The sequence below is a fragment of the Bufo bufo genome, chromosome 5 (genome assembly GCF_905171765.1).
Source record: "Bufo bufo chromosome 5, aBufBuf1.1, whole genome shotgun sequence".
In the NCBI taxonomy this organism is placed as follows: Eukaryota; Metazoa; Chordata; class Amphibia; order Anura; family Bufonidae; genus Bufo; species Bufo bufo.
This window is the reverse complement of record NC_053393.1, coordinates 10,432,753-10,460,300: the sequence shown is the minus strand read 5'-3', so window position 1 is coordinate 10,460,300 and position 27,548 is coordinate 10,432,753. Positions and strand designations below refer to the sequence as shown.

At 44.7% G+C, this 27,548-nt stretch overlaps 2 protein-coding genes across 2 annotated transcripts in view; one reads left to right on the top strand and one right to left on the bottom strand.

Moving 5' to 3' along the window:
• LOC121002848 (cytochrome P450 2C23-like) overlaps positions 1–27,548 on the bottom strand; it is a 327,503-nt gene that overhangs the window by 162,933 nt on the left and 137,022 nt on the right. The gene's annotated exons all lie outside the window — the stretch shown is intronic.
• Positions 26,703–27,548, top strand: part of LOC121002850 (E3 SUMO-protein ligase ZBED1-like) — a 1,502-nt gene continuing 656 nt past the window's right edge. The window contains exon 1 of the mRNA XM_040434461.1: positions 26,703–27,432. Within this exon, the coding sequence (XP_040290395.1) occupies positions 26,734–27,432 (699 nt within the window). The 5' untranslated portion in view covers positions 26,703–26,733. The remainder of the gene's footprint in view (positions 27,433–27,548) is intronic.

Sequence of the window (27,548 nt, the reverse complement as noted above, 5' to 3'; positions counted from 1 at the left end):
CTGTGGCGTTCCATGCTGGAGCACAAATCGGAAGTGACGCTCGCCACTCCGTTTTCTGAATGTGGAGATCTTTCTGACCCAAATTAATCTGGCGCAAACAGTTTAACATATATATAAAAAATACTCTATGCAAATATATGAATCTAATTTTAATTCTATAATTATAACTATCAATCTTTGTCTTATCTTAGTCTTGGTACCCCGATGTGGAGTAAGGAGGACGTCACTTCCGGTGCGCTCTGCGCTAGGGCGCAGGCCGGAAGTGGCATTCTTCCCTCCGTTTTGGCGTCATTTTTGAAATGTTTTATACATTTTTATGTAAACACACCAACACACCTCCAATATTGCAAATATTGTCCACCAACTACTGCATTATTTCAGCCCCAGCGAACTGTATCTCGATTGAAGTGAGCGGGAAGTCACTTCCGGTGCGTTCCATGCTGGAGCGCAAACCGGAAGGGACGTTCGTCACTCCGCTCTTTGACCCAAATAAGTTGTTGCAAACACTCTAACTAAAAACACACTCCATGCAAATATATAAATATAATTTCAACACTGTAATTATGACTATTAATCTCTGTTTTATTTTTAGTCTCTGTGGAATGGTATCTTGATGTGGAGTGAGGGGGAGCGCAAACCGGAGTGAAGGGGAGCGCAAACCGGAAGTGACGTTCTTCCCTCCATTTTAGGCGCCATTTTTCAAACGTTTTATGTATTTATATCCCTCACAATATGTATTATGTCATATGCTCCTGATGAAGGGGTCTCTCCTATACCCCGAAACGCGTTGAGCAAATACCTTCACCCCTACCCTGTGGTTCAAAAAAGACGATTGGCAAGAAGTACGTTTGGACTGCTGTCATTACGTGAGATCTTATAGGCTACCCAGGTACAGGAGGTAATTCGGAGGGTGTTATGAGTTTATCCCATCCGATATCTCCTGGGTGAAGTAAGTTAAATTAGCTTTTTCTTTTAAACTATACAATGACATTTTCCAATTGATCTCTAAATGAGTTTTTAAATGTGTACGCTTTAAGTCTGTATACGTATATATACATATATACAAAGAAATACTTTGGAGACTTCAATCTACCGAGTGTTACGTTCCAACCAGTGGATCTACACAGTACATATCTCCATCCGAGGGATTGTGGCGCCATTTAAAGGGGTAAAAAACATCTTACAATATTGCCATTATAAAAACATGTACTGCTACAGGTCCCCTTTAAAGAGAATCTGTCTGATCCAAAACACCCCCTAAACTATAGTAAGTGGTGTATAGTGTAAGTGATGCTGAGTACGGTTATGTAATTTTTATCTTTATACTCACTTGCAATCCGACACTGTGCTCCAAAAAAAACAGCAGTAGAATGTATTGAAAGGACTCCCGAGCTTGACCGCCTAATGGAGAGGACTAAAAGAAGAGTCCTCTGAAACCATTTTACTGCTGGTTTTTGGAGGACAGTGTCGGATTGCAAGTGAGTATGAAGCTTGCCAGGCAAGTGTCCACCATAACATATAAACACCCAAAAATATATATCTTATTTAATCCATTACTTTAAGAAAGACACATATCACATTAAAAGTATTTGACTCATAAACCACTTAACATAATGTCACCTGCTAAGGCATGATATATTAAAGTGCATACACACTGGTGCAAAAGGTATCCGTAAGTGTATAAGACCCAGAAGACTACGGAAAACAACTGTGGTGAAGGAACAAAAAATTATTTCCCTGGTGAAGAAAACGCCCTTTACAACAGTTGGCCAGATCAAGAACACTCTCCAGGAGGTAGGTGTATGTGTGTCAAAGTCAACAATCAAGAGAAGACTTCAGTGAATACAGAGGGTTCACCACAAAATGTAAACCATTAGTAAGCCCCAAAAACAGGAAGGCCAGATTAGAGTTTGCCAAATGACATCTAAAAAAGCCTTCACAGTTCTGGAACAACATCCTATGGACCGATGAGACCAAGATCAACTTGTACCAGAGTGATGGGAAGAGAAGAGTATGGAGAAGGAAAGGAACTGCTCATGGTCCTAAGCACACCACCTCATCAGTGAAGTATGGTGGTGGTAGTGTCATGGCGTGGGGATGTATTGCTGCCAATGGAACTGGTTCTCTTGTATTTATTGATGATGTGACTGCTGACAAAAGCAGCAGGATGAATTCTGAAGTGTTTCGGGCAATATTATCTGCTCATATTCAGCCCAATGCTTCAGAACTCATTGGACGGCGCTTCACAGTGCAGATGGACAATGACCCAAAGCATACTGCAAAAGCAACCAAAGAGTTTTTAAGGGGAAGAAGTGGAATGTTATGCAATGGCCAAGTCAATAACCTGACCTGAATCCAGTTGAGCATGCATTTCACTTGCTGAAGACAAAACTGAAGGGAAAATGCCCCAAGAACAAGCAGGAACTGAAGACAGTTGCAGTAGAGGCCTGGCAGAGCATGACCAGGGATGAAACCCAGCGTCTGGTGATGTCTTTGCATTCCAGACTTCAGGCTGTAATTGACTGCAAAGGATTTGCAACCAAGTATTAAGAAGTGAAAGTTTGATTTATGATTATTATTATGTTCCATTACTTTTGGTCCATAACAAGTGGGAGGCACATATGCAAACTGTTGTAATTCCTGCACCGTTCACCTGATTTGGAAGTAAATACCCTCAAATTAAAGATGACAGTCTGCAGTTAAAGCACATTTTGTTTGTTTCATTTCAAATCCATTGTGGTGGTGTATAGAGCCAAAAATGTTAGAATTGTGTCGATGTCCCAATATTTATGGACCTGACTGTATATGTATTAAATAGAGATGAGCGAATTTAAAATAAATTAGATTTGGCCGGTTTGCTGAATTTTTTGAAGAAATTTGGTTCGATTCAAATTTATTTGTAGCGAATCACGTTAAAAAACGGCTATTTCCTGGCTGCATAGAGCCTTTATAGTGGTGTAGAACACTGTGCCTTCCATAGAGAGTCTGCTGTGGTAGTGAAATAATACTGTGAGTCAGTATGACATGCAGATGACAGGCGTCACTCTTAGAATCACTGCACACTTTACTTATTTGGGCAGTTACGGGCCAAAAGCAGTAAGTTTGTGTTAACGTCACAGATTATTTTACACTTCCTCTGATCCGTCAGAACAGTAACCCCCAAGAAAAACAGATCCTGTTTGTGGAGTATCCACCTTCACTCAGTCAGCATTTGATCAGTAATCCATCAGTATTGCTAAAGCCCAAAAAAAAACAGGAGTAGATCCAAAACAGAGATGACAAGTGAATGGAATATTTGCATGTCTTCTGTGTTTTGTACCCACTCCTGCTCCTTGGCTACCAAATCATAAGCCAATTCTGATGCAAAATAGGGACCATGTCATGCAGGCCCTACAGCTGTTACATAGACAGGATCTGTTGTGCGTCTCATTTTTCCTTCCTTTTGACAGATCAGAAGAAGTGTCAAATAAATCATGATGTCAGCCAGGCTGAAAGGCAAAATAGTGGCCCAGTCATAAAGTAGGGAGAGTGGGAACAGCATGAAAGGTCCATAGAGTGGTTCTATGACATAGTGATGAGGTGGAAATAGCATGAGGAGACCACAGAGTGCCCCAATGACAGAGTCTGGAGGATGCAGCAGCATTAGGAGGAGGCCACAGAGTGGCACAATGACAGTGTGGAGGTGGCAGCAGCAGCAGCAGGAGGCCACAGAGTGATACAATGACAGAGTGTGGAGGTGGCAGCAGCAGCAGCATCAAGAGGTGGCCACAGAGTGGCACAATGACAGTGTGCAGGTGGCGGCAGTATCAGGAGGCCACAGAGTAGCACAATGACAGAGTGTGGAGATGGCAGCAGCAGCATCAGGAGGAGGGCACAGGGTGGCACACTGTGTGCAGGTGGCAGCAGCAGCATCAGGAGGAGGCCACGGAGTGGCACAATGACAGAGTGTAAAGGTGGAAATAGCATAATCAGGAGACCAAAGAGTGGCACAATGACAGAGTGTGGAGGTGACAGCAGCATCAGGAGGATGCCAAAGGGTGGGCACAATGACAGTGTGGAGGTGGAAGCAGCAGCATCAGGAGGCCACAGAGGCAAGGTGACATAGTGTGGAGATGGCAACAGCATCATGAGACCACAAAGTGGCAAGGTGACATAGTGTGGACGTGGCAGCAGCATCAGGAGACCATAGAGTGGCAAGGTGACATTGTGTGGAGGTGGCAGCAGCATCAAGAGACCACAGAGTGGCAAGGTGACATAGTGTGGAGGTGGCAGCAGCATCTGGAGACCACAGAGGGGCAAGGTGACATAGTGTGGAGGTGGCAGCAGCATAATTAGACCACAGAGGGGCAAGATGACATAGTGTGGAAGTGGCAGCAGCATCAGGAGACTAGTGATGAGTGGCAGGTGCCATATTCGATTTCGACGAAATTCGCGAATATTCGATAGAATATTCGTTTAATATTCGTCAAAATCGAATATTCGTCATTATTCTAGTTATCGCGATTATTATGCGATTTAAATAATCGCGTATTGTGATTTTAACTTAATGCTACTTTCCTATTGGTTTGATTTCTAGAATTAGCGAAGATGACGAATATGACGAATGTATTCGTCATATATTTCTCAAAACGAAGATAACGAAGTATTCTACATCTTCGTTTTAGCTACCTATTTGTCAACTTCGCTAATTCTAGCAATCAAATAGGAAGATTGACTATAGAGACAGCTGTGTTTAATTCGCTATGCGATTATATTACTTTGCTTTTTTTTTAAAAAATTTAATAGTTAAATACTTGATTATTATAATGATTCTATTTATAAAAAAAAAAAAAGCAAAGTAATATAATCGCATAGCGAATTAAACACAGCTGTCTCTATAGTCAACCTTTCTATTTGATTGCTAGAATTAGCGAAGTTGACGAATAGGTAGCTAAAACGAAGATGGAGAATACTTTGTTATCATCGTTTTGAGGAATATGACGAATATATTCGTCATATTCTCTAATTCTACCAAGCCAACCATAGTAAACCAGGTCCAAGTTGAAATAGCAATTCGATGAATTCAAGTTATAATAATCGAATTTCGATTATAACTTAGCACTGCTATATTCCATATTCGTTAATTCTAGCCTAATATGGAATATAGCAGTGCTAAGTTAAAATCGAAATTCGATTATTATAACTTGAATTCATCGAATTGCTATTTCAACTTGCAATATTCCTCAAAACGAAGATAACGAAGTATTTCTACATCTTCGTTTTAGCTCCATATTCGTCAACTTCGCTAATTCTAGCAATCAAATAGGAAAGTTAACTATAGAGACAGCTGTGTTTAATTCGCTATGCGATTATATTACTTTGCTTTTTTTTATTTTTTTATAAATAGAATCATTATAATAATCAAGTATTTAACTATTCCATTTTTTTTTTTAAAAAAGCAAAGTAATATAATCGCATAGCGAATTAAACACAGCTGTCTCTATAGTCAACCTTCCTATTTGATTGGTAGAATTAGCGAAGTTGACGAATATGGAGCTAAAACGAAGATGTAGAAATACTTCGTTATCTTCGTTTTGAGGAATATGACGAATACATTCGTCATATTCGCTAATTCTACCAAGCCAACCATAGTAAACCAGGTCCAAGTTGAAATAGCAATTCTATTGCTCAGTGGGTGTAAAAAAAGGCATTTTGGACTAGTAGCGAGGGTCCAACAAGGTGGAGAGCCAGAAGTCATCCCTATGCCGAATGGTGACAATTTGGCTGTCACTACGCAAGCAAGTGAGCATGCATTGGGCCATTTGTGCAAGTGACTCAGAGTGTGTCTGGGTCCTCTGACTCGTCTTCCTCATCGCCCTGTTGCTCCTCTGGCTTCTCCTGCTCCTCCTTTCCTGTCACCTGTGTAGTAAAATCACCCATTTCACTACACATTGCTTGTGCTCCAATGTCCTCCTCCTCCTTCAGTTCAGCCCCCACAGGGCTAATGTGGCAATGAGATCTAGGTACTGTGAGAGTCAAGATTTTACCTTCTCCTGTAGTACACATTTGTCTCCACTAGATGGCAAATGTCAATTAGGTGCCTCATGTACATTCTCTTTGTTCTAAGATCAATTAGTGAAAGAAAGGAGGAGTTAAGTTGCTATTTTTCAAATGTGCCAATCAACTCAGGAATAAAGTTAGTAAACTACTCCCTTTTTGTCACAGAGCCAATAAACTTGCATCTAGGACCACCCATTTGTCTACCTCATGTTGCCTATATAAGTGTATGTAACTGAAATAAAGGATGAGATATTTTCCATGATACCAGCCTGCATTGGTCTCATTAGAGAAAGCTGTATGAGCTCATACTTATAATTCTAACTGATTTGGAGCCACACAAAAGAAGAAGTTGTGTCGTAGATTTTGCGACGACAAAATTGGCGCCTGAACAGGGACTGACGGCTTGCATAACTTCCGATTCAAACGCCAGGAGAGGACTTGCGTAAAACCATCAGACGAGGCATAAACTGCAGTAAGGTAAGAAGCTTTTATTCTTACAACCTCCTCTGAGTCTTTTGCCCAAGTGTTTTCTCAAGAGTTGAATTGGTGTTATCGCGATATAAGGGTTCAAGTTATAGCTGATCTGTCCGTTAAAAAGAACCTGTTGAAATATTCCTTCTTTGTGTGGTGGAACATGCTGAAACTAAACTGAAGTTGTTACACAGCTGAGCCGGATATCCTGTGACGTAGATTAAGCTCCCAGTCAAGGTTCTGACGAGAACCTTGGGAAAAGGGTTAATACTAATTGTCTCATAGGCAATTGGAAGTTATTAAGATTTTGTATCCCGGTGAATTGACGAGGGGTCTTCACTTTGAGAGATTGTGGGCTCAATACTATTATATCATTTGATCTTTGTGCAACTGCGCTTAAGTTTGTGGGTTCGGTGGCGATTACTTATAGTAATCGGATTCCGTTTGATCTTTGTGCAACTACGCTTAAGTTTGCGGGTTTGATAAATAGCAATTGTTTGATCTTCGTGCAACTACAATAATGGGAAATTCGAATGTAGCAGGACAGAGTGAAAAAAGGTTAACAGCGGCTCAGTTGATGAGAGAAAGAGAAGGAAAAGTTTCAGTAACTAAGTTAAAATCGTTCATGCAGGCAATTGGTATGCATGAAACTGGAAGATTAAATGAAAGCTTATGGAAAAATATATTACAAGAAAAGAAAGGGTGGCTGAGAGATAATAATAGGCTGGTGCAAGCAGAGTTATGGTGGAAGTTGTCTGCAGATGTGACTGATGGAAAATTGAAAGAAATTGAGAAGAATGGTCAATATTGGTATAGTAAGATGGAGGATTTGGGTGTGGTAAGTAACAAAGAACAGAACAGTTTGCCATGCGGCATCCCTTCCCCCGCCACCTCTGTTGTAAGTAATCCTGGGTCTTGTGGTCCAACAAACAATGCTATTGCTTCTTGTGTTAGTTCCTCCTCTACACCAGGTGCTGGAATGTGCTTATCAGCACCACCCACTGTGCCTTCTGCTCCCTCAAGCCTTTCCCAACCCCCTAAAACTCTTTCCATAGAGCAGCAACCGCCTCCTTATGGGGGATGGATGTGTGTGTGCAATCACAGGAATGCTGAGACAAATAGCATATGTGTTGTCTGTGGATTTCAAAGACAGGACATAATTCCCAACACTGGATTATATCCAGTGATGTCTGCCAATAACCCTTCCCAATTGTATGTCCCATCAGTTAAAAATGTACCTGCAGTGATTGCCCCTATGATGCCTACTAGAAATATTCCAGACCAGTCTACTCAATCTAGGAATGCACCCATAAGTCCGACTTCAGACTTGAGTGGATTTCTATCACAGGAAAGTATAGGGTATCCAGCATCATTTTTGGATATGCGAAACCTGATGCACCCAGTTTCCCCTGTTATATCATCTACGCCAAATCCACCTCGACCTAATCTATCCTATCGTACGCCCAGGTACCTAAACCCTGGGGCTGCTCCTCTCAGAGGTCCAAATGACATCCCTGATGAGCCTGTGTATCGCCCTTGGTCCCCTAGTGAGATGCTGGCCATGATGAGTAGAATCCCCAATCCAGAGGACTTACCCATGCCGTTCTGTAGAGAGTTAGCGAAGATACGGAAAGCTTTCTCATGTTGCTGGAGGGATTTAGAAGATTTAGTCCAGTGTAAAGCTGGTGACTCCTTTTCTCAGATTATAGCCTCTGCAGTGGGATGTTATGAGGGAGATGATACTACTTTGTTGTCCGGGGAGCGATACATAGTAAGACTTACGGAATGGGGGAGAAAGCGATTAGGTGATCAGTCTGTTACGTTGTCGGATATGCATCAGGATAAAACGGAAAGTGTGGAGAAATTCTACACTAGACTCCAGCAAAGATGGGTGGATTTGGGCTTTGAGTATACTTCAGACATGCATGAGAGAATTTTGAGTGCTGCTTTTGTGGATGGTCTTAGGGAAAGCATTCGCAAGGGTCTGGTATCAGCTAGGCCTGAATGGAGAACTATACAGCCCTCCATTTTGTTACAAGTAGCAAAGGGGGTAGAGTCTGAATTCAACAAAAGACCGAAGGCAGGTGTGGCCGCATACCAGCACTTTCCCCAAAAAGGGGGAAGGAAACCAAGGTATATCTTAAGATGTTTTAACTGTGGCAAGGTGGGGCACTTTATGCGGGATTGCCAAACTCCTAATCCATGGGAGGAGGAAGAGGAGGAGAGAGCTCAGCCCCCTCAAATGCGACGCCCATAGGGAGTTGGCAATCCAGAGTCAAATGCTGTGCCCCTACTAAAAATTCAAACCTTAGGGCCTGCCCCAGTTGTCTCCTTGGCAATCAATGGGGGGGAGCCCATCCCCTTTTTGATTGACACTGGAGCAGCCAAAACTGTAATTCGCAGCAAACACGTAAAAAGATCCCTCATGTCTAAGGATAGTATTCCATGTGTAGGAGTAGATGGTAATGAGGTTCCTACTCCTCTCACAAAGCCAATACAAATTGCATTTGCCCCAAACCAACAAATGCTAAGTCGCCTCTTAGTCAGTGACACCGCCCCTGTTAATTTGCTAGGAGCAGATGTGTTGCAGAGAATATATGCGCAGATAACATATCTTCCTGATTGTACTGTGAAGTTACAAGGCAAACTAGGAGAAGAGGATATATGTCTCTTAGCAGCCTGTGATTATAATCCATTCCACATGTACGTGTCTACACTCTCTGAAGAGGGCGTGTCCCTTCTGCTGCAACAATTACCTGCACATCTGTGGGCCTCCGGACCTACAGATGTTGGCCGTTTATCTGTCCCTCCAATGATGATAGAACGTAAACCTGGTGCTCCTTTACCTCGGAAGGCACAATATCCCCTCAGTATACAACAAACGGATGCCATCACCAAAATAGTACGTGATTTTGTCAATAATGGGGTACTAATTGAAACCACCTCTCCATGTAACACTCCCTTGTACCCCATTAAGAAAAGGGGGGAAAAAGGTCAGCCAGTGCAGTATAGAATGGTACATGATCTTAGGGCTGTTAATGAGGCTACAGTTTTTAATACCCCTGTGGTACCAAACCCACATACATTGTTGGCACAGATTCCCCACAGCGCCACCCATTTCACTGTGGTGGATCTTGCAAATGCATTTTTCTCAGTTCCATTACATCCAGATTGCAGATATCTTTTTGCTTTCACACATGACAGGAAGCAATACACCTGGACGGTCTTAGCACAAGGTGCCCATAATTCCCCCAGTATGTACAGTACTGCCTTAGCCCAGGTTTTAGCAGATTGGCCCATTCCATCTGAAGGAGTTGTCTTACTCCAATATATAGATGACTTACTTCTTTGCTGCCCGGGAGAGGAGGTGTGTAAACAAACTTCGTTGTCTCTTCTCACCTTCCTGGCTGCAAATGGCTGTAAAGCTTCCCGCAAGAAGCTTCAATTTTGTTGTACCACGGTCACCTTTCTAGGGCACTGTATATCTGCTGGGATTAGACATCTCACCCCAGACCGTATAACTGCAGTCCAACAAATTCCTCTGCCGACTACAGTGGGGGCTCTGAGAATCTATTTGGGTCTAGTCTCATACTGTAGGCCTTGGATCAGAAATGCCTCTGCTCTTTTGCAACCCTTGTATGATTGTCTCACCTCTCTTCCTTTTTCATTGACAGATAAGGCCGTGGAGAACTTCCATACATTAAAACTAGTCATCAGTTCCACACCAGCATTGGGTCTACCGGACTACAATAAAGATTTCAGACTTTATTGCACTGAATGTCTTGGCCATGCTTCAGCTGTTCTCACACAAGCTAGGGCTGGCCAACAGCGTCCAGTGGCGTATTACTCTGCCAGACTCGATCCAGTGGCTAGAGGAGCGCCATCTTGTGTCCGTGCGGTAGTGGCTGTACAACTCATGCTTGACAAAAGCTCTGAGATTGTGCTCAATTATCCAATCACTGTTTTTGTCCCTCATGACATCTCGGCCATTCTCACACAAGTACAGCCTAAACACCTGTCCACTGCCAGACACCTTAGACTAGAATGTGCACTACTTATGCCACCAAATGTCACCATCAGAAGGTGCACAACTTTGAATCCAGCTACTCTGCTGCCTCTGGAGGGGGGAGGGAGTAGTAGTATGAGTCATCTAGGTGAATATCTTCCTGACCTGGAAGATAAACACGACTGTCTCCAATTAATGTCCCAAGAGACAGCAGGGTTTGATCACGTGGTAGATACTCCCTTAGAAAACACAGATTTAGAGCTCTTTGTGGATGGATCGCGGTATGGTGTCCAGGGGAAGTTTTATACTGGGTATGCAGTTGTCACTCAGCACGATACGATCAAAGCGGAATCACTGCCCTCTCACATGTCTGCACAGGAAGCTGAACTTAAGGCTTTGGAAGAGGCCTGCAGGTATGCGGAGGAAAAAACTGCAAACATCTATACAGATTCCAGGTATGCTTTTGGGATCACCCATGATTATGGTCCAATTTGGAAGGCTAGAGACTTCCTTACAGCAAATGGCAAGCCAATTAAAAATGGCAAAGGGGTGAAAGCCCTAATGGACGCTCTGCTGTTGCCAACGAGGGTGGCCATTATGAAAATTAAAGGCCATTCGTCAGGAAAAACTCTTGAAGCTCGGGGAAATCATCGAGCTGATCTGGCAGCAAAAGCTGCTGCACAGAAACCCAGAGATGATCCTGTAGGGATAGCAGCAGTACAAGAGCGCATTTCCCTGCCAGTCAACTATGAAACATTTAAAACCTTACAGTCTCAAGCAACCAAAGAGGAAAAGGCAGTATGGATAGAGAAAGGAGCTGTGATGACCCCAAAAGGAACATGGCAACTTAGAGGAAAGCTGTGTTTGCCCCGTGCTTTGTTTCCAGTCACAGCCCAGGCCACTCATGGGAATACTCACCTGTCCAAAACTGCCATGACTGCTCTTGTTAATAGTCACTGGTATGCCCCAGGATTCAGTGTAGCTGCAGCCAAATTCACTTTGGCTTGTATGATTTGTGCACATCACAACATAGGAAGGACAGTAAAAACACCTTTGAGGCACACTCCCAGGCCCGATTTTCCCTTCCAAAGACTGCAAATAGATTACATCCAACTACCCAAAGTGGGGACCCTAGAATATGTCTTGGTATGTGTAGATCTGTTTTCAGGGTGGCCAGAGGCCTATCCTGTGGCCAAAGCCACTGCACAAAACACAGCCAAGAAACTTCTGAATGAGATAGTTTGCCGGTATGGGGTCCCAGAGACAATTGAGAGTGACCGAGGTTCTCACTTTACAGGGGAGGTCATGCGTGAAATTATGGGAGCCCTAAGTATTGAACAAGCCTTCCATACTGCGTATCACCCACAAAGCAGCGGTAGAGTAGAGCGACTCAACGGGACAATTAAATCAAAAATACAGAAGGCCATGGCTGAACTGAATAAGCCATGGACAGAGTGTCTACCCTTGGCACTCTTCTCCATCCGGTATACACCTAACCGGAAGACAGGCCTGAGTCCATATGAAGTACTCTTTGGGAATGCCCCTAGACTAGGACTCTATTTTCCACAACAACTCCAGATGCAGCATAATAGTCTTTCAAAGTACGTTATCTGTCTTACAAACAGACTGTCTAATGTGTATTCCCAAGTTTTTGCTTCTCTTCCAGATCCAGACAGCATAGAGGCAACTCATTCTCTACAACCAGGAGATTGGGTAGTGGTGAAACGACACGTGCGGAAAGTTCTAGAACCACGATTTGAGGGTCCACATCAAGTACTGTTAACCACCGCCACTGCTGTCAAGTTGGAAGGAAAGCCTAATTGGGTCCACGCATCACACTGCAAAAAAGTACCAGAACCTCAAGTGCTGGAATGACTGCAAGGGCCGTAATATCTTTTCATGTCTTACTGTTCATTTTATATTGTACAGGGGGAAATGCACAGTCAGATCAAATCCAAAATTCCATATTTAGAACATTATTAATACAAGGGAATCAGAATACAATTACATCTCCTACAGCTTCACCCATGATTGACAAAATGGCCTTAGAGACAGGGTTTTCAGACACAAATGTATGGCTAGAATGGATCCGCTATACGGTTCTTTCCCAGAAGCGATCCAACTGCATAGCATGTGCTGCAGCTCGACCTCATTTGGGTACGGTACCTTTCCCTTTGAGTGAGGTTACCGATCCTGAGGGTTTCAAGTGCATCCTTAAGATGTACACTGAAACCATTCCCAGCAATGACACCTCCCGCTGCAGGACATTAGAATTACTCTATCCTATTGTTCATGATAAAGATCATATGGGTTTCGGTATAACGCCATACCCTGGAAATTATACCTGTTTCAATCGTAACGGTACAGGCAAAGACCTTGGTGTTTTCCCTCCAGGATATTGTTCCTATAACATCTATCTAAATGAGACAAGTAGTGACTCTGATGCTTACCCTGACAAATGGTTTGTCCACCAAGGTTATCAACATGCGGATATCTGGTGGTTGTGTGGAGACCTGAAGCTCCGACCCAGGATACGAATGGAATGGATTGGCCAATGTACCTTGATTAAGGTGCTGATGCCATTTGTTCTATTTTCGACTCTTGAGTGGGAGCAAGTCAGTACGCAAGCCAATGTCCGGTCACGGCAAAGGAGGTCACTCCCTACAGCTTTTGATTCTCATGTATACATAGATGCTATAGGAGTCCCTAGAGGAGTTCCTGATGAATTCAAGGCTAGAAACCAGATAGCTGCTGGTTTCGAATCAATACTTCCAATAATTGGCGTAAATAAAAATGTAGGATGGATTAACTATTTGTATTATAATCAACAGAGATTCGTAAATTATACCCGAGATGCAGTAAAAGGAATATCGGAACAACTGAGCTCTTCATCGGTGATGGCGTTACAGAATCGACTGGCCCTCGACATGATCCTAGCGGAAAAAGGAGGCGTCTGCAAGATGATCGGAAGTACCTGCTGCACCTTCATTCCGAACAACACTGCCCCTGACGGAAGCATCACAAAGGCTTTGAATGGACTGACTTCTTTATCGAATGAACTAGAGGAAAACTCTGGAATCAACAACCCCATTACTTCATGGCTAGAACAGTGGTTTGGGAACTGGTCTAATGTGTTAGCCAATATGTTAATTACACTGGTGGTAGTACTTGTGGTAGTGGCATTAATAGGGTGTTGTGTGATTCCTTGTTTTAGAAAAATTGTTTTTAAAATGTTCAACTCAACCACACCTGCAACAACCATGTACATACATTGTGAAACTGACAGACCTAAAGATTATTTGGAGAACCTCTTTGAGGAACGCGATTCCGTCCTAAAACAAATGAAATCTTGTTGATAGTTGCGGAATAAATAGAACCAGATGAAGGCAAACCCGAAAGGGAGTTGGGGGGACCTGGTGAAGCAATAAGGAAAGTCCAGCTCTTCGCCGTTTAGGGCGTTGGGAGAGTACCTCACATTGCTTATTCATCTTGTATCTATTTACCGCAAAAAGGAGGGATTTGTGAGAGTCAAGATTTTACCTTCTCCTGTAGTACACATTTGTCTCCACTAGATGGCAAATGTCAATTAGGTGCCTCATGTACATTCTCTTTGTTCTAAGATCAATTAGTGAAAGAAAGGAGGAGTTAAGTTGCTATTTTTCAAATGTGCCAATCAACTCAGGAATAAAGTTAGTAAACTACTCCCTTTTTGTCACAGAGCCAATAAACTTGCATCTAGGACCACCCATTTGTCTACCTCATGTTGCCTATATAAGTGTATGTAACTGAAATAAAGGATGAGATATTTTCCATGATACCAGCCTGCATTGGTCTCATTAGAGAAAGCTGTATGAGCTCATACTTATAATTCTAACTGATTTGGAGCCACACAAAAGAAGAAGTTGTGTCGTAGATTTTGCGACGACAGTACCACATCTCCAGTCCCCTGACCAGCCAGATTTACCAGCATCTGTTCCAGGACATAAAGCAGTGAAATGACGTTGTTCATCCTGTAGTCCTGGTGACTGAAAAATAATGTGGCCTCCTAAAAGGGCATGAGCAAACGGCAGATGTCTTGCATGAGCTGCCACTGGCTGGCATTGAAGTTACACAGGGGAGTACTCCTGTCTGCTTGGATCATCAGGAAAATGTTTATGGCCTTTCTCTGTTCATATAGTCGGTCCAACATATGGGTGGAAATGTTGTATATCAGCCTATGTTAGGGGACCCTGTTCTGCCGCTGCAGCTCAAAGAGGATGTGCTTTGCGGTGTACAAGTGGCTGAAGTGCATGCAAAGTTTCCTGGCCATTTTTAGAATGTCTTGCAGAAGGGTGGAAGACTTCAGGAACTGCTGAACAACCAGATTGAACACGTGTGCCACGCAGGGTGCATGGCTCAGCCCTCCTTGACGCAGCGCCGGCACCATGTTCTTCCCGTTGTCGGTCACCATGGTTCCGATTTTGAGTTGTCACAGAGAAAACCAGGATTCGATTTCTTGATGAAGGACATGGAGCAGTTCCTCCCCTGTGTGACTCCGTTCGCCCAGGCAAACGAGGTGCAGAACAGCGTGACACCGCCAGGCCCTGCACATGTGGTATGCTGGAGAGGCACTGTGAATTGTCCCTGCAGTGGAGGCTGAGGACATGGTGGAAGATGAGGAGGCAGAGGCGGACATTGTCACAGGACTACCGGCATGACAACATGGAGGCAGAAGCGGCGTAACCTGGCCAAGTTGCTGGTGTGGCCAAAAAGGACATGTATTGTCCCTGACCTTAGTTACAGCTCCACACGTCGGCGCTGCCATGCACTTTTAGTCAGACACTGACAGGCTCAAGGACTGGCCCATCCTCTGTTCTACATACGTGTGCAGGGCTGGTACTGCCTTTTTGGCAAAAAAAGACGGCTTGGGACTCTCCACCTCGGCTCGGCACACGCCATCAGTTCTCTGAGAGGTGCAGAATCCACCACTTGGAATGGGAAGAAAAAAGATAATGCAGCAGCACCCTGCAAATCAGATAAAGTACAACAATGCCATAGTCACAAAAATAATGATTACAAAAATTATGGTGCTAATACTACGCTTATTTATAAAGTGAGATGCTTGGCCAATGCATTTTGTACAAAACCATCTGAGCCCGTCTGCCGTACGTCAAGGCGAGTCATTCAGGGAGTGTTGGATCCACTCTGCCTTTTACCACTCCCTGAATTTTAACAGGTAGTATTTAGTGTTAGGACCCGTCTAACAGAGATCGCCTTGACGTACGGCAGACGGCTCAGATGGTTTTGTACAAAATGCATTGGCCAAGCATCTTTTTTCTTCTAGGTCTTTGCCATGGCAGCGTGCACCTGCGCACTGGGAGGTGCTGACTAACCCCCTTTTTTTGCAGATTTAGGCCTCATGCACACGACAGTATTTTTTCACGGTCCGCAAAACGGGGTACCGTTGTTCCGTGATCCGTGTCCGTTTTTTTTTTTCCGTGTGTCTTCCTTGATTTTTGGAGGATCACCAGACAAGAAAAGTGAAAAAAAAATCTAAGTCAAGTTTGCCTTGAAAATGATAGGAAAAAAACGGACACGGACATGACAATCTTGTGTGCCTCCGTGTTTTTTCACGGACCCATTGACTTGAATGGGTCCGCGAACCGTTGTCCGTCAAAAAAATAGGACAGGTCATATTTTTTTGACGGACTGGAAACATGGATCACGGACGCGGATGACAAACGGCGCATTTTCCGAGTTTTCCACGGACCCATTGAAGGTCAATGGGTCCGCAGAAAATCACGAAAAACGGAACAACAGACATGGATGCACACAACGGTCGTGTGCATGAGGCCTTACTATGCTGGAGATGTGGCACTCCAGCGAGTCGTGCACTCCTGATTAGCCTGTCTGCCCCATAGGCTGATTTTAATTATTTTCAGTATAAAGCTGTAGCCTGCTCTCACTGCATTCATTGGAAGCTGTCTAGCACCAGGAAAGGTATAGAGTTGGCTAGGCATGCATGTTGGTACCTGCATCCCTTGTAATGGAGGCCATTATGGCACAAAAAATAGAAAAAGGCAGAGTGGATCCAACATGCATGTGGGTCCAACACTCCCTGAATTTTATGGCGGTCATTATGGCGCATAACAGGTAGTATTTAGTGTTAGGACCCGTCTAAGGCTACTTTCACACTTGCGTTCAGAGCGTCTGGAGTCTGCACAGACGGATCCGCTCCTATAATGCAGACGTTTGGATTCGTTCAGAACGGATCCGTCAGCATTATAGTTTAGAAAAAATTCTAAGTGTGAAAGTTGTTCAGACGGAGCCGTCCAGACTTTACATTGAAAGTCAATGGGGGACGAATCCGTTTGAAAATTGAGCCATACTGTGTCAACTTCAAAAGGATCCGTCCCCATTGACTTACATTGTAAGTCTGGATGGATCCGTTTGCCTCCGCACGGCCAGGCGGACACCCGAACGCTGCAAGCTGCGTTCGGGTGTCCACCTGCTGAGCGGAGCGGAGGCTGAACGTTGCCAGACTGATGCATTCTGAGCGGATCCGCGTCCACTCAGAATGCATTAGGGCAGTACGGATGCGTTCGGGGCCGCTTGTGAGACCCTTCAAACGGAGCTCACAAGCGGAGCCCCGAAAGCTAGTGTGAAAGTAGCCTTACAGAGATTGCCTTGACGTACGCAGATGGGCTCAGATGGTTTTGTACAAAATGCATTGGCCAAACATCTCACTTTATAAATAAGCGTAGCATTAGCACCATAATTTTTGTAATCATTATTTTTGTGACTATGGCATTGTTATACTTTATCTGATTTGCAGGGTGCTGCTGCATTGTCTTTTTTCTTCTAGGTCTTTGCCATGGCAGCGTGCACCTGGGCACTGGGAGGTGCTGACTAACCCCCTTTTTTTGCAGATCCACTTGGAATGGGAGGGACTGCAGCACCAGCAACTTGGCCAGTAGAATGTTCTGCTTCTGCACCGTTGGATGAGTGCACGCATACTGTTGTCTCTTGGCAATCGCTTCGGTGATCGATTGCTGACGGAATGACTGACGAGGAGTAGGAGGAGGAGCAAGGGCATTAGGACCAGCAGATGATGGGATGGACAGACAGCTCCCTTCGCCTGAGGTGGTGGCGCCTTAACTGCCTGAAACCGGGTGTGTGCGACTAGGTGATGCAGCGGTTGCTGTGGCAGGCTGGACCATGACATCGGAGCCACGGTTCTCCCAGGCCACTTTATGGGAAGATGCTGCATATATTTATGCAGGGCTGTTTTGCCAACATTGGCACCCTGGCCACGCTTCACCTTCTGCCCACAGATTCTACAAATGGCCATGTTTGCCTCCTCCGGCAGCTTAACAAAAAACTGCTACCGAGTAGGTGATTTTACACCCAACACTCCGCACTGACTGACTGCTACCCTGCTGCTTCCGTGAACCCTTGCACCACTACTTTCCGGGCAGGTAGGCTCCTGCAAAGCAGTTGGTCTACCCCGGGCACGTTTGGCTGCCGATCTCCCACTGCTGCCACCCTGCTGACTCCCGGCCACGCTAACGACTTGCTGGCCCCACCAGCTTACAGAGGATATCTGCGATACGCTTGATATTGGTGGAGTGCCGTGTAAGTACAATCTGTGCACCACAGGGCAGTTTAAACCTACGGATCTACCCTATTGTTTTTCTTTGTAAGTTGCAGGATAGCCATCAGTAGGAGATCTGCAGACCTTGGTTACTTTTTGAAGGGAGGAAGAAAAAAGAATCTGTTTTATATCGAATATTTATGACACACGCGGTCCGAACCTTTATGTACATTCCTTAACAGTGTAATCCACCCCACAACACTTCTCGGACCTGCAGCAGTTTTTATGCGGACTGGTGATTTAGTATATCTATATATATTTTTCTTTATTGAATTCAAGTTTAATATATACATCTTTCATATTATGTTACCAAAAAAACACTTTTTTGGAAATCTACGACATCTTGATTAGTCAGTGTGCAATTTAAGCTAGAAATACACCCATCATTTTCTGGGGTTTGAAAAACACACATTTTTTTCTTCAAAAAACATTATTTTCCAGATCTGCAAGTGTTAAATTCAAGTTTAACCACCTCAGCCCCCCTAGCTTAAACCCCCTTAATGACCAGACCACTTTTTACACTTCTGACCTACACTACTTTCACCGTTTATTGCTCGGTCATGCAACATAACACCCAAATGAATTTTACCTCCTTTTCTTCTCACTAATAGAGCTTTCATTTGGTGGTATTTCATTGCTGCTGACATTTTTACTTTTTTTGTTATTAATCGAAATTTACCTTTTTTTTTTTTTTCAAAAAAAGACATTTTTCACTTTCAGCTGTAAATTTTTTTTAAAAAAACGAGATCCATATATAAATTTTTCTCTAAATTTATTGTTCTACATGTCTCTGATAAAACAAAATGTTTGGGTAAAAAAAAAAGAGTTTGGGTAAAAGTTATAGCGTTTACAAACTATGGTACAAAAATGTGAATTTCTGCTTTTTGAAGCAGCTCTGACTTTCTGAGCACCTGTCATGTTTCCTGAGGTTCTACAATGCCAAGACAGTAGAAAAACAACACAAATGACCCCATTTCAGAAAGTAGACACCCTAAGGTATTTGCTGATGGGCATAGTGAGTTCATGGAAGTTTTTATTTTTTGTCACAAGTTAGTGGAATATGCGACTTTGTAAGGAAAAAAAAAGAAATCATCATTTTCCGCTAACTTGTGACAAAAAATAAAAAATTCTAGGAACTCGCCATGCCCCTCACGGAATACCTTGGGGTGTCTTCTTTCCAAAATGGGGTCACTTGTGGGGTATTTATACTGCCCTGGCCTTTTAGGGGCCCTAATGTGTGAGAAGTAGTTTGAAATCAAAATGTGTAGAAAATGCCCTGTGAAATCCGAAAGGTGCTCTTTGAAATGTGGGCCCCTTTGCCCACCTAGGCTGCAAAAAAGTGTCACACATCTGGTATCGCCGTACTCAGAAGAAGTAGAACAATGTGTTTTGGGGTGTCTTTTTACATATACCCATGCTGGGTGAGAGAAATATCTCGGCAAAAGACAACATTTACCATTTTTTTATACAAAGTTGGCATTTGACCAAGATATTTCTCTCACCCAGCATGGGTATATGTAAAATGACACCCCAAAACACATTCCCCAACTTCTCCTGAGTACAGCGATACCACATGTGTGACACTTTTTTGCAGCCTAGATGCGCAAAGGGGCCCACATTCCTTTTAGGAGGGCATTTTTAGACATTTGGGGATTCCAGACTTCTTCTCACGCTTTAGGGCCCCTAAAATGCCAGGGCAGTATAAATACCCCACATGTGACCCCATTTTGGAAAGAAGACACCACAAGGTATTCAATGAGGGGCATGGGGAGTTCATTGAAAAAAAAATTTTGGGCACAAGTTAGCGGAAATATTTTTTTTGTTTTTTTCTCACAAAGTCTCCATTTCCGCTAACTTGGGACAAAAATGTCAATCTTTCATGGACTCAATATGCCCCTCAGCGAATACCTTGGGGTGTCTTCTTTCCAAAATGGGGTCATTTGTGGGGTGTTTGCACTGCCCTGGCATTTGAGGGTCTCCACAATCATTACATGTATGGCCAACATTAGGAGTTTCTGCTATTCTCCTTATATTGAGCATACGGGTAATGAGATTTTTTTTTCCCGTTCAGCCTCTGGGCTGAAAGAAAAAATGAACGGCACAGATTTCTTCATTCGCATCGATCAATGTGGATGAAAAAATCTCTGCCAAAAAAAAAAAAGTAGGGGAAAGGCGTCTGCCAGGACATAGGAGCTCCGCCCAACATCCATACCCACTCAGCCCGTATGCCCTGGCAAACCAGATTTCTCCATTCACATCAATCGATGTGGATGAATAAATCATTGCCGGGATTTTTTTTATTTTTTTGATATACAAAGTGTTTGCCAAAGCATATGAACACCGCCGCCTCCTCAGCTCATATGCCTCGGCAAACGTATCTTTTACTGCAGAGGAGAAATCTCGTCTTGCAGCGCCGCATACACCGACTTGTGTGTAATCTGACAGCAGCGCAATGCTTCTGTCCGAATGCACATCAGTGCTGCAGCTAGTCGATCGGTTGGTCCACCTGGAAGGTAAAAAAAACAAAACAAAAAAGAAAAAACCAGGCCGCAACGCAATAAATTTATTAACGTTATAATAACATTTGAACGGAACATATAAACTTTATTTAACTTTTTGAACAGAACGTTAACTGTTTTGCTTACCAGTGTTTTTTTTTTTTTTTTTTTACCTTTTATAGGACAAACCTCTCCTTCCCCATGGGACAATGTGCAAAGCGCAAATCGCCCAAAGATGTGGCGAAGTACATTATGCACTTTATCCCAGGTGAAAGGAGAGGTTTGCAGCAGCTGTGAGTGAAAGGGCCCTAATAGCCCTGTGTGCCTGTCCTGTGAGATGCAATCTCTATGCTAAGTGTACCTGTGTGTGGTACTTCCGGAAACACTCACCAAAGCATAGGGCAGGGTGGTCAGGACAGTCAGGACAGAAATAGCGGGTGTCACGCCTTATTCCACTCCTGCTACAGACACGACATCTTTTTCGGGGTGACAGTTGGGGAAATGTTGCTCGTGTAGACGGCTCACTACACTGGTGGTTGGGGCCACGGAACCTCCTGGATACAGGAGGTTCGCGATGATCTCTTCCTGAAATTTGAGGAAGGATCCTGTTCTCCCAGCCTTACTGTAGAGAACAAAACTATTGTACATCGCCAATTGAATCAAATATACAGACACCTTCTTATACCAGCGTCTGGTGCGTCGGGAACTAAATAGGGAGCCAACATCTGGTCATTGAAGTCCACCCCTCCCATGAGCGAATTATAGTCGTGGACTGAGAGGGGCTTTTCAATGACACTGGTTGCCCGTTCAATTTGTATTGTCGTGTCTGCGTGAATGGAGGAGAGCATGTAAACGTCACGCTTGTCTCTCTATTTCACCGCGAGCAGTTCTTCGTTACACAAGGCAGCCCTCTCCCCTCTTGCAAGACGGGTGGTAACGAGACGTTGGGGGACGTTAGGTCGCACGGTGCCACAGCAGCCAATCTGTTCTAGGAACAAATGCCTGAAGAGGGGCACACTTGTGTAGAAATTGTCCACATAAAGATGGTACCCCTTGCCAAATAAGGGTGACACCAAGTCCCAGACTGTCTTCCCACTGCTCCCCAGGTAGTCAGGGCAACCGAACGGCTTCAGGGTCTTATCTTTACCCTCATAGATCCGAAATTTGTGGGTATAGCCTGTGGCCCTTTCACAGAGCTTATACAATTTGACCCCATACCGGGCACGCTTGCTTGGGATGTATTGTTTGAAGCCAAGGCACCCGGTAAAATGTATAAGGGACTCGTCTACGCAGATGTTTTGCTCAGGGGTATACAAATCTGTAAATTTGTTGTTGAAGTGGTCTATGAGGGGCCGAATTTTGTGGAGCCGGTCAAAAGCTGGGTGGCCTCTGGGACGGGAGGTGGTGTTGTCGCTAAAGTGCAGGAAACGCAGGATGGCCTCAAATCGTGCCCTGGACATAGCAGAAGAGAACATGGGCATGTGATGAATTGGGTTGTGGACCATATGACCGCAAATTCATGCTTTTTGGTTAGACCCATGTTGAGGAGAAGGCCAGAAATTTTCTTAATTCGGAGAAACTTGGACTGGTTTCCACCGGAAAGGCTGGGCATAATAGCTTCCCGGGTTGGCGGCTATAAAATTGAGTGGCATACCGGTTTGTCTCTGCCACGACTAAGTCCAAGAGCTCCGCAGTCAAGAACAGCTCAAAAAATCCCAGGGCCGAACCGATCTGAGCTGTCTCAACCCGAACTCCAGACTGGGTGGTGAAAGGGGGAACTACAGGTGCGGCTGAAGTTGGGGACTGCCAATCAGGGTTTGCCAGCACCTCAGGGACTCTAGGGGCTCTACGGGCCTGTCTGTGCGGTGGCTGCGACGGGGTAACTATTGCACGTGCCACCGTACCAGCTTCAACTGCCCTTCTGGTGCTCGCCACTTCACCATGTTGTACGGCAGTGCTGGTACTAGATCCAGGGAGGGTTGCGCTGCTGGTGTATGCCTCACCACGTAATCCGACAGCGCCAGCCCCACTCTGCTGCCCTTGAAGCGGATCCTGCACAACCTGTGGTCTAGCAACAAGGGGCCGGGTACGCCTGGTGCTATCAGGGACCTCCACCTCCTCGTCCGAACTTTGGGTCAGACTGCCACTGCTTTCTACAGGTTCATATTCTGACCCGCTAGATTCATCAGATGAGGGTTCCCATTCCTCATCCGACTGGGTCAGAATCCTGTAGGCCTCTTCAGAAGAATACCCCCTGTTTGCCATTTGGACTACTAAATTTAGGGGTATTCCCTGAGACTACCCAAGAAAAAAAGCAAGCCTGTCTTACAAATGGGAGGCTAGCGAAACACCGGAGGCTGCTGCGATTGATAAAAAATATCAAAACTGATTTTTTTTATCGCCGCAGCGCTTGTACAGTGATTGTGCAGTGATAAAAAAAATATATATATTTTTTGTCACTGCGGTGGGGCGGGCGTGGGTGAATGCACGTGTGGGCGACCGATCAGGCCTGATCGGGCAAACACTGCGTTTTGGGTGGAGGGCGAGCTAAGGTGACACTAATACTATTATAGATCTGAATGTGATCAGTTCTGATCACTTACAGATACTATAAAAGTACAAATGCTGATTAGCGATACGCTAATCAGCGAATCAGTGACTGCGGTGCGGTGGGCTGGGCGCTAAACGATCGCTAACTCCTAACCAAGGGGCCTAAACTATCCTAAACCTAACAGTCAATACCAGTGAAAAAAAAAAGTGACAGTTTACACTGATCACTTTTTTCCCTTTCACTAGTGATTGACAGGGGCGATCAAGGGGTGATCAAGGGGTTAATTGGGGTGATGGGGGGTGATCTGGGGGCTAAGTGCAGTGTTTGGTGGCTACTCACTGTGATGTCTGCTCCTCTGCTGAAACCAACCGACCAAAAGGACCAGCAGAGGAGCAGAGAAGCCATTTAACACCTTATATTTATAAATATAAGGTATTAGATGGCTTCTGATTCGGTTTTTTGAAAATCATCAACCTGCCAGCGACGATCATTGGCTGGTAGGTTGATGACGAACTTGTCCTGTAACTTTTGCCAGCCCGCGATGCGCATGCGCATGCGCAGGCCGGCTTTGAGCGAAATCTCGCGTCTCGCGAGATGACGTGTATATGCGTGACTCTGCCTGCAGCTGCCGCCTCCGGAACGCGATCCTGCGTTAGGCGGTCCGGAGGCGGTTAATATATACAGCTTTCATATATTCATATTGATATTCTACAGCTTTTATTTGAGGAGCGGCACCTTCATCTATATTGTCACCACACAGGTATTGACAGACCTTAGATGTTGTCTATCTTTATGCATTAGTCACTTTATATTTAATTAGATAGGTATATGGTAGGGTTGTCGAATATAATCGATGCATCGATGCATCGCGATTCGACCCCCGGCGATTCTGCATCGATGCGGTTGCTTTAAATAATCGATGCATGTTGATGACGTCAGCGTCGCGTCCGCCGTGCAGCCGAGTCGGAAAAAAGTTTTTGGGCGCCTTCTTTCCCGCCTCCCGCCTCCCGCTGACGTGTCAGAGGGGGTGGCCACAACATTGAGTGAGCCAGGTCTGACTGAGTGAGGAGGAGCGGAGGCGTGGTTTCCGCGCATCTCCGGCTCCCAGTCAGACACTCAGAAGCAGGCGGCAGTGCGGACGTGCGGTGGCTGGCGGCGAGGTAAGTTCTGTCACCTATGAGTATGTAATATCTACCTCCAAAAGCGCCTGCACCTACACAGCATAGTACACCCAACTTACCGCCTTGCCACCTACACAGCTCATATTACCGCTTCTCATACCTTTGCCGCCCGCCCCATGTTTCTTTCCTTATTTTTTCGGTTGTGTCTCTTCTTATTATTCCCCTCGCGTCTACTTACAGTGGGACGGAACTTTAGGTTCGGTCTATGAAAGTGGTCAAACAGCGGCCCCTAGTGGCCAGTCTGGTAATTGTCTACATTATCTCACGACCTATTGGAGATTGCTCCCATGCAGGAGGTGATCCACACCGACAAAACTCTCAGCTAAGGGCAGGGATCTGAAACTGCTGGGGTGTCAGATTTACTGACAGTTACTGATCCTGGCACCATCAGATCCCCCTTCATTACGTGGTATCAGTCCCTACTGAGAGGATGGTTATTGTGGATACAATGTAGCATACACAGGATCTATCAACCTGATACCTCAGGACTAACATACTGATGGTCTCTCAGGTTCTTTCACACTTGCGTTATTCTTTTCCGGCATAGAGTTCCGTCCTAGGAGCTCAATACCGGAAAAGAACTGACCAGTTTTATCCTAATGCATTCTGAATGGAGAGCAATCCGTTCAGGAGGCATCAGTTCAGTCCCTCTTACGTTTTTTGACCGGAGAGAATACCGCAGCATGCTACAGTTTTCTCTCTGCCAAAAATCCTGAACACTTGCCGGATCCTGCTTTATACTTATATTGAAATGTATAGTGCAGATCCGGCATGAAAATTGCTGCATTGACGGATCCGTTCTTCCGATCTGCGCAGACCTTTAAATCTGTGAAAAAAATAAACACCGGATCCGTTTTTCCAGTTGACACCGGAGAGACAGATCCGGTAGTTTCAATGCATTGTCAGACGGATCCGCCTGACAAATGCATCCGTTTGCGTCCAGATTGCCGGAATCCTCTGACGCAAGTGTGAAAGTAGCATTAAGCACAGCCTCGAGCACCAATGTAAACTTCTCAAGACCGCCGCCTACCATGTGCCATTTATAATGCTGGTGCCTTTGGGCCCCTCGGGGACCGGAGTCAGATGTAACTGCTACAGAAAGCTATGTCCCGTGTCCCATTGTCTTGGTTTCTTTACAAGGTTCATAGAGGTCACCCGCTGGGGCCCTAAATTTTTTTTGCTATGGGGCCCAGTCATTTCTAGCTACGCCCCATGCGCATCTGCGCAGTGCCACGTGCCAGCCAGACTCTGCCACCTTGTTGTGACAGGTAGGTGGTACCATCACACTGATACACCACTCACAGAGACTGCAGCTGGTCACTGCCTGTTTATTAACATATTACCGTACCTAAAAAAAAAAATTGTGTCACCTCAGTCACCACCTGACACGATTTTCCATCACTCCTCAGGCTCAGTCAAGCCAATCACAGGCAGGAGGGAGAATCGCTCCACCCGACAACACCAGCAGCCAGCAGTGTTACTTTTTCTGTTGATCTCGTGGCAGGCTTTAGGCTTAGTCACTCAAATTCAAGACTTGTGTCATCCCTACTCACAAATTCACATAGATGCCTGGCATGCATTGCATTTGCTAGTAAATAAAAATGGCAGAAGTAGAACAAAAGGAACGAGAGATAAAAAATGCACCTAGCTTTTTAAAAGCAAACATCTGGGAACATTTTGGCTTTTATGAAAAAAGTAGGAAGCACGAATTGGACAAGTCATACGCTGTGTGTAAAATCTGTCACACAAAAATTAAATATCTAGGGAATACTACTAATCTGAGAAACCACGTCAGCCGTTTTCACCCAGAAATGCTAAAACCTACCACCACCACCACCACCAAGGAAATGAACCCAGATCAGCCAAGAATTGATGCAATGTTACAGTCAACTTTGCCGCCCAACTCTGAAAAGGTAAAGAGAATAACAAAAGCTGTGGCAGCTTTCATAGCGAAGGACCTGCGCCCTTACTCTGTTGTGGAAAACAGTGGGTTTCGCTACCTTTTGAAGACGATAGAGCCGCGTTACAAGATCCCGTCACGAAGTCACTTTACAGAAAACGTCATACCTGCACTCTACCACGAAACCAAAGCTAAGATAATTGCATCAATGAGCCAAGCAAGTCGAGTCGCAATAACGTGTGATTCCTGGACTTCAGTCACGACAGAGTCTTATGTTACAATAACAGCACATTACGTTAGTAAGGACTGGCAGATTTTGTCGCATGTACTGCAAACGAGAGCCATTTATGAGTCTCACACGGGTGCTCATCTGGCAGAGCTACTTTCTCATGTTGTGGAAGAATGGCAGATGTCCGATAAATCTGTAGTGCTTGTGACCGACAACGCGTCAAACATGATAGTTGCAGCTCAAGTTGGAAAATTCCCCCATGTGAAATGCTTCGCCCATACACTGAATCTTGCATCCCAGCGAGCGTTGAAAGTGGCCACTCTCTCTAGGCTTCTTGGCAGAGTACGTCGGATATCCACATTCTTTCACCGCAGCACTAGAGCAAGCCACTGTCTAAAAGAGAAACAGAAATGTCTTGGCCTGAAGAATCATAAGCTGATAACTGATGTGGCAACAAGATGGAACAGTGCATACGACATGGTCGAGAGGTTCTTGGAACAACAACCTGCAGTCTGTGCCACCTTGCTGTCTCCAGAAGTCAGAAGAGGAGAGTCCGATCTCTGCACTCTAAACGAAACAGATGTGTCAAATGCAGAGGATGCCGTGAGTGCATTAAAGCCAATGAAAGATGCAACCATGCTGATGTCAGAAGAGCGCAATCCAACAGTTTCTCTCATTGCCCCTATAAATGCACAACTTCTCCAGAGCATGACAGACACGATGGGAGACACACCCATGATCCATGAGATCAAGAATTCTATTAGAACAGATCTCCAGAAGAGGTACAGCAGTGAGGCCGAGAAGAAGATCCTTCATACAGCCTCTGCACTGGATCCTCGCTTTAAGGGACTGCCTTTCATCCTCACAGATGAAGAAAGATTGGAGATATTTAAAGGAGTCACTGAGGAAGCTGCATCCTTGGAGGTAATTAAATTAATTTGAAGAATTCCATCATGTTTCTTCTTGAAACGACAGAAGCACAAGCACTACCACGCTTCTGAATCTGATGCGGTGCGGGAACTGTACTGTCCGTTTCCTGT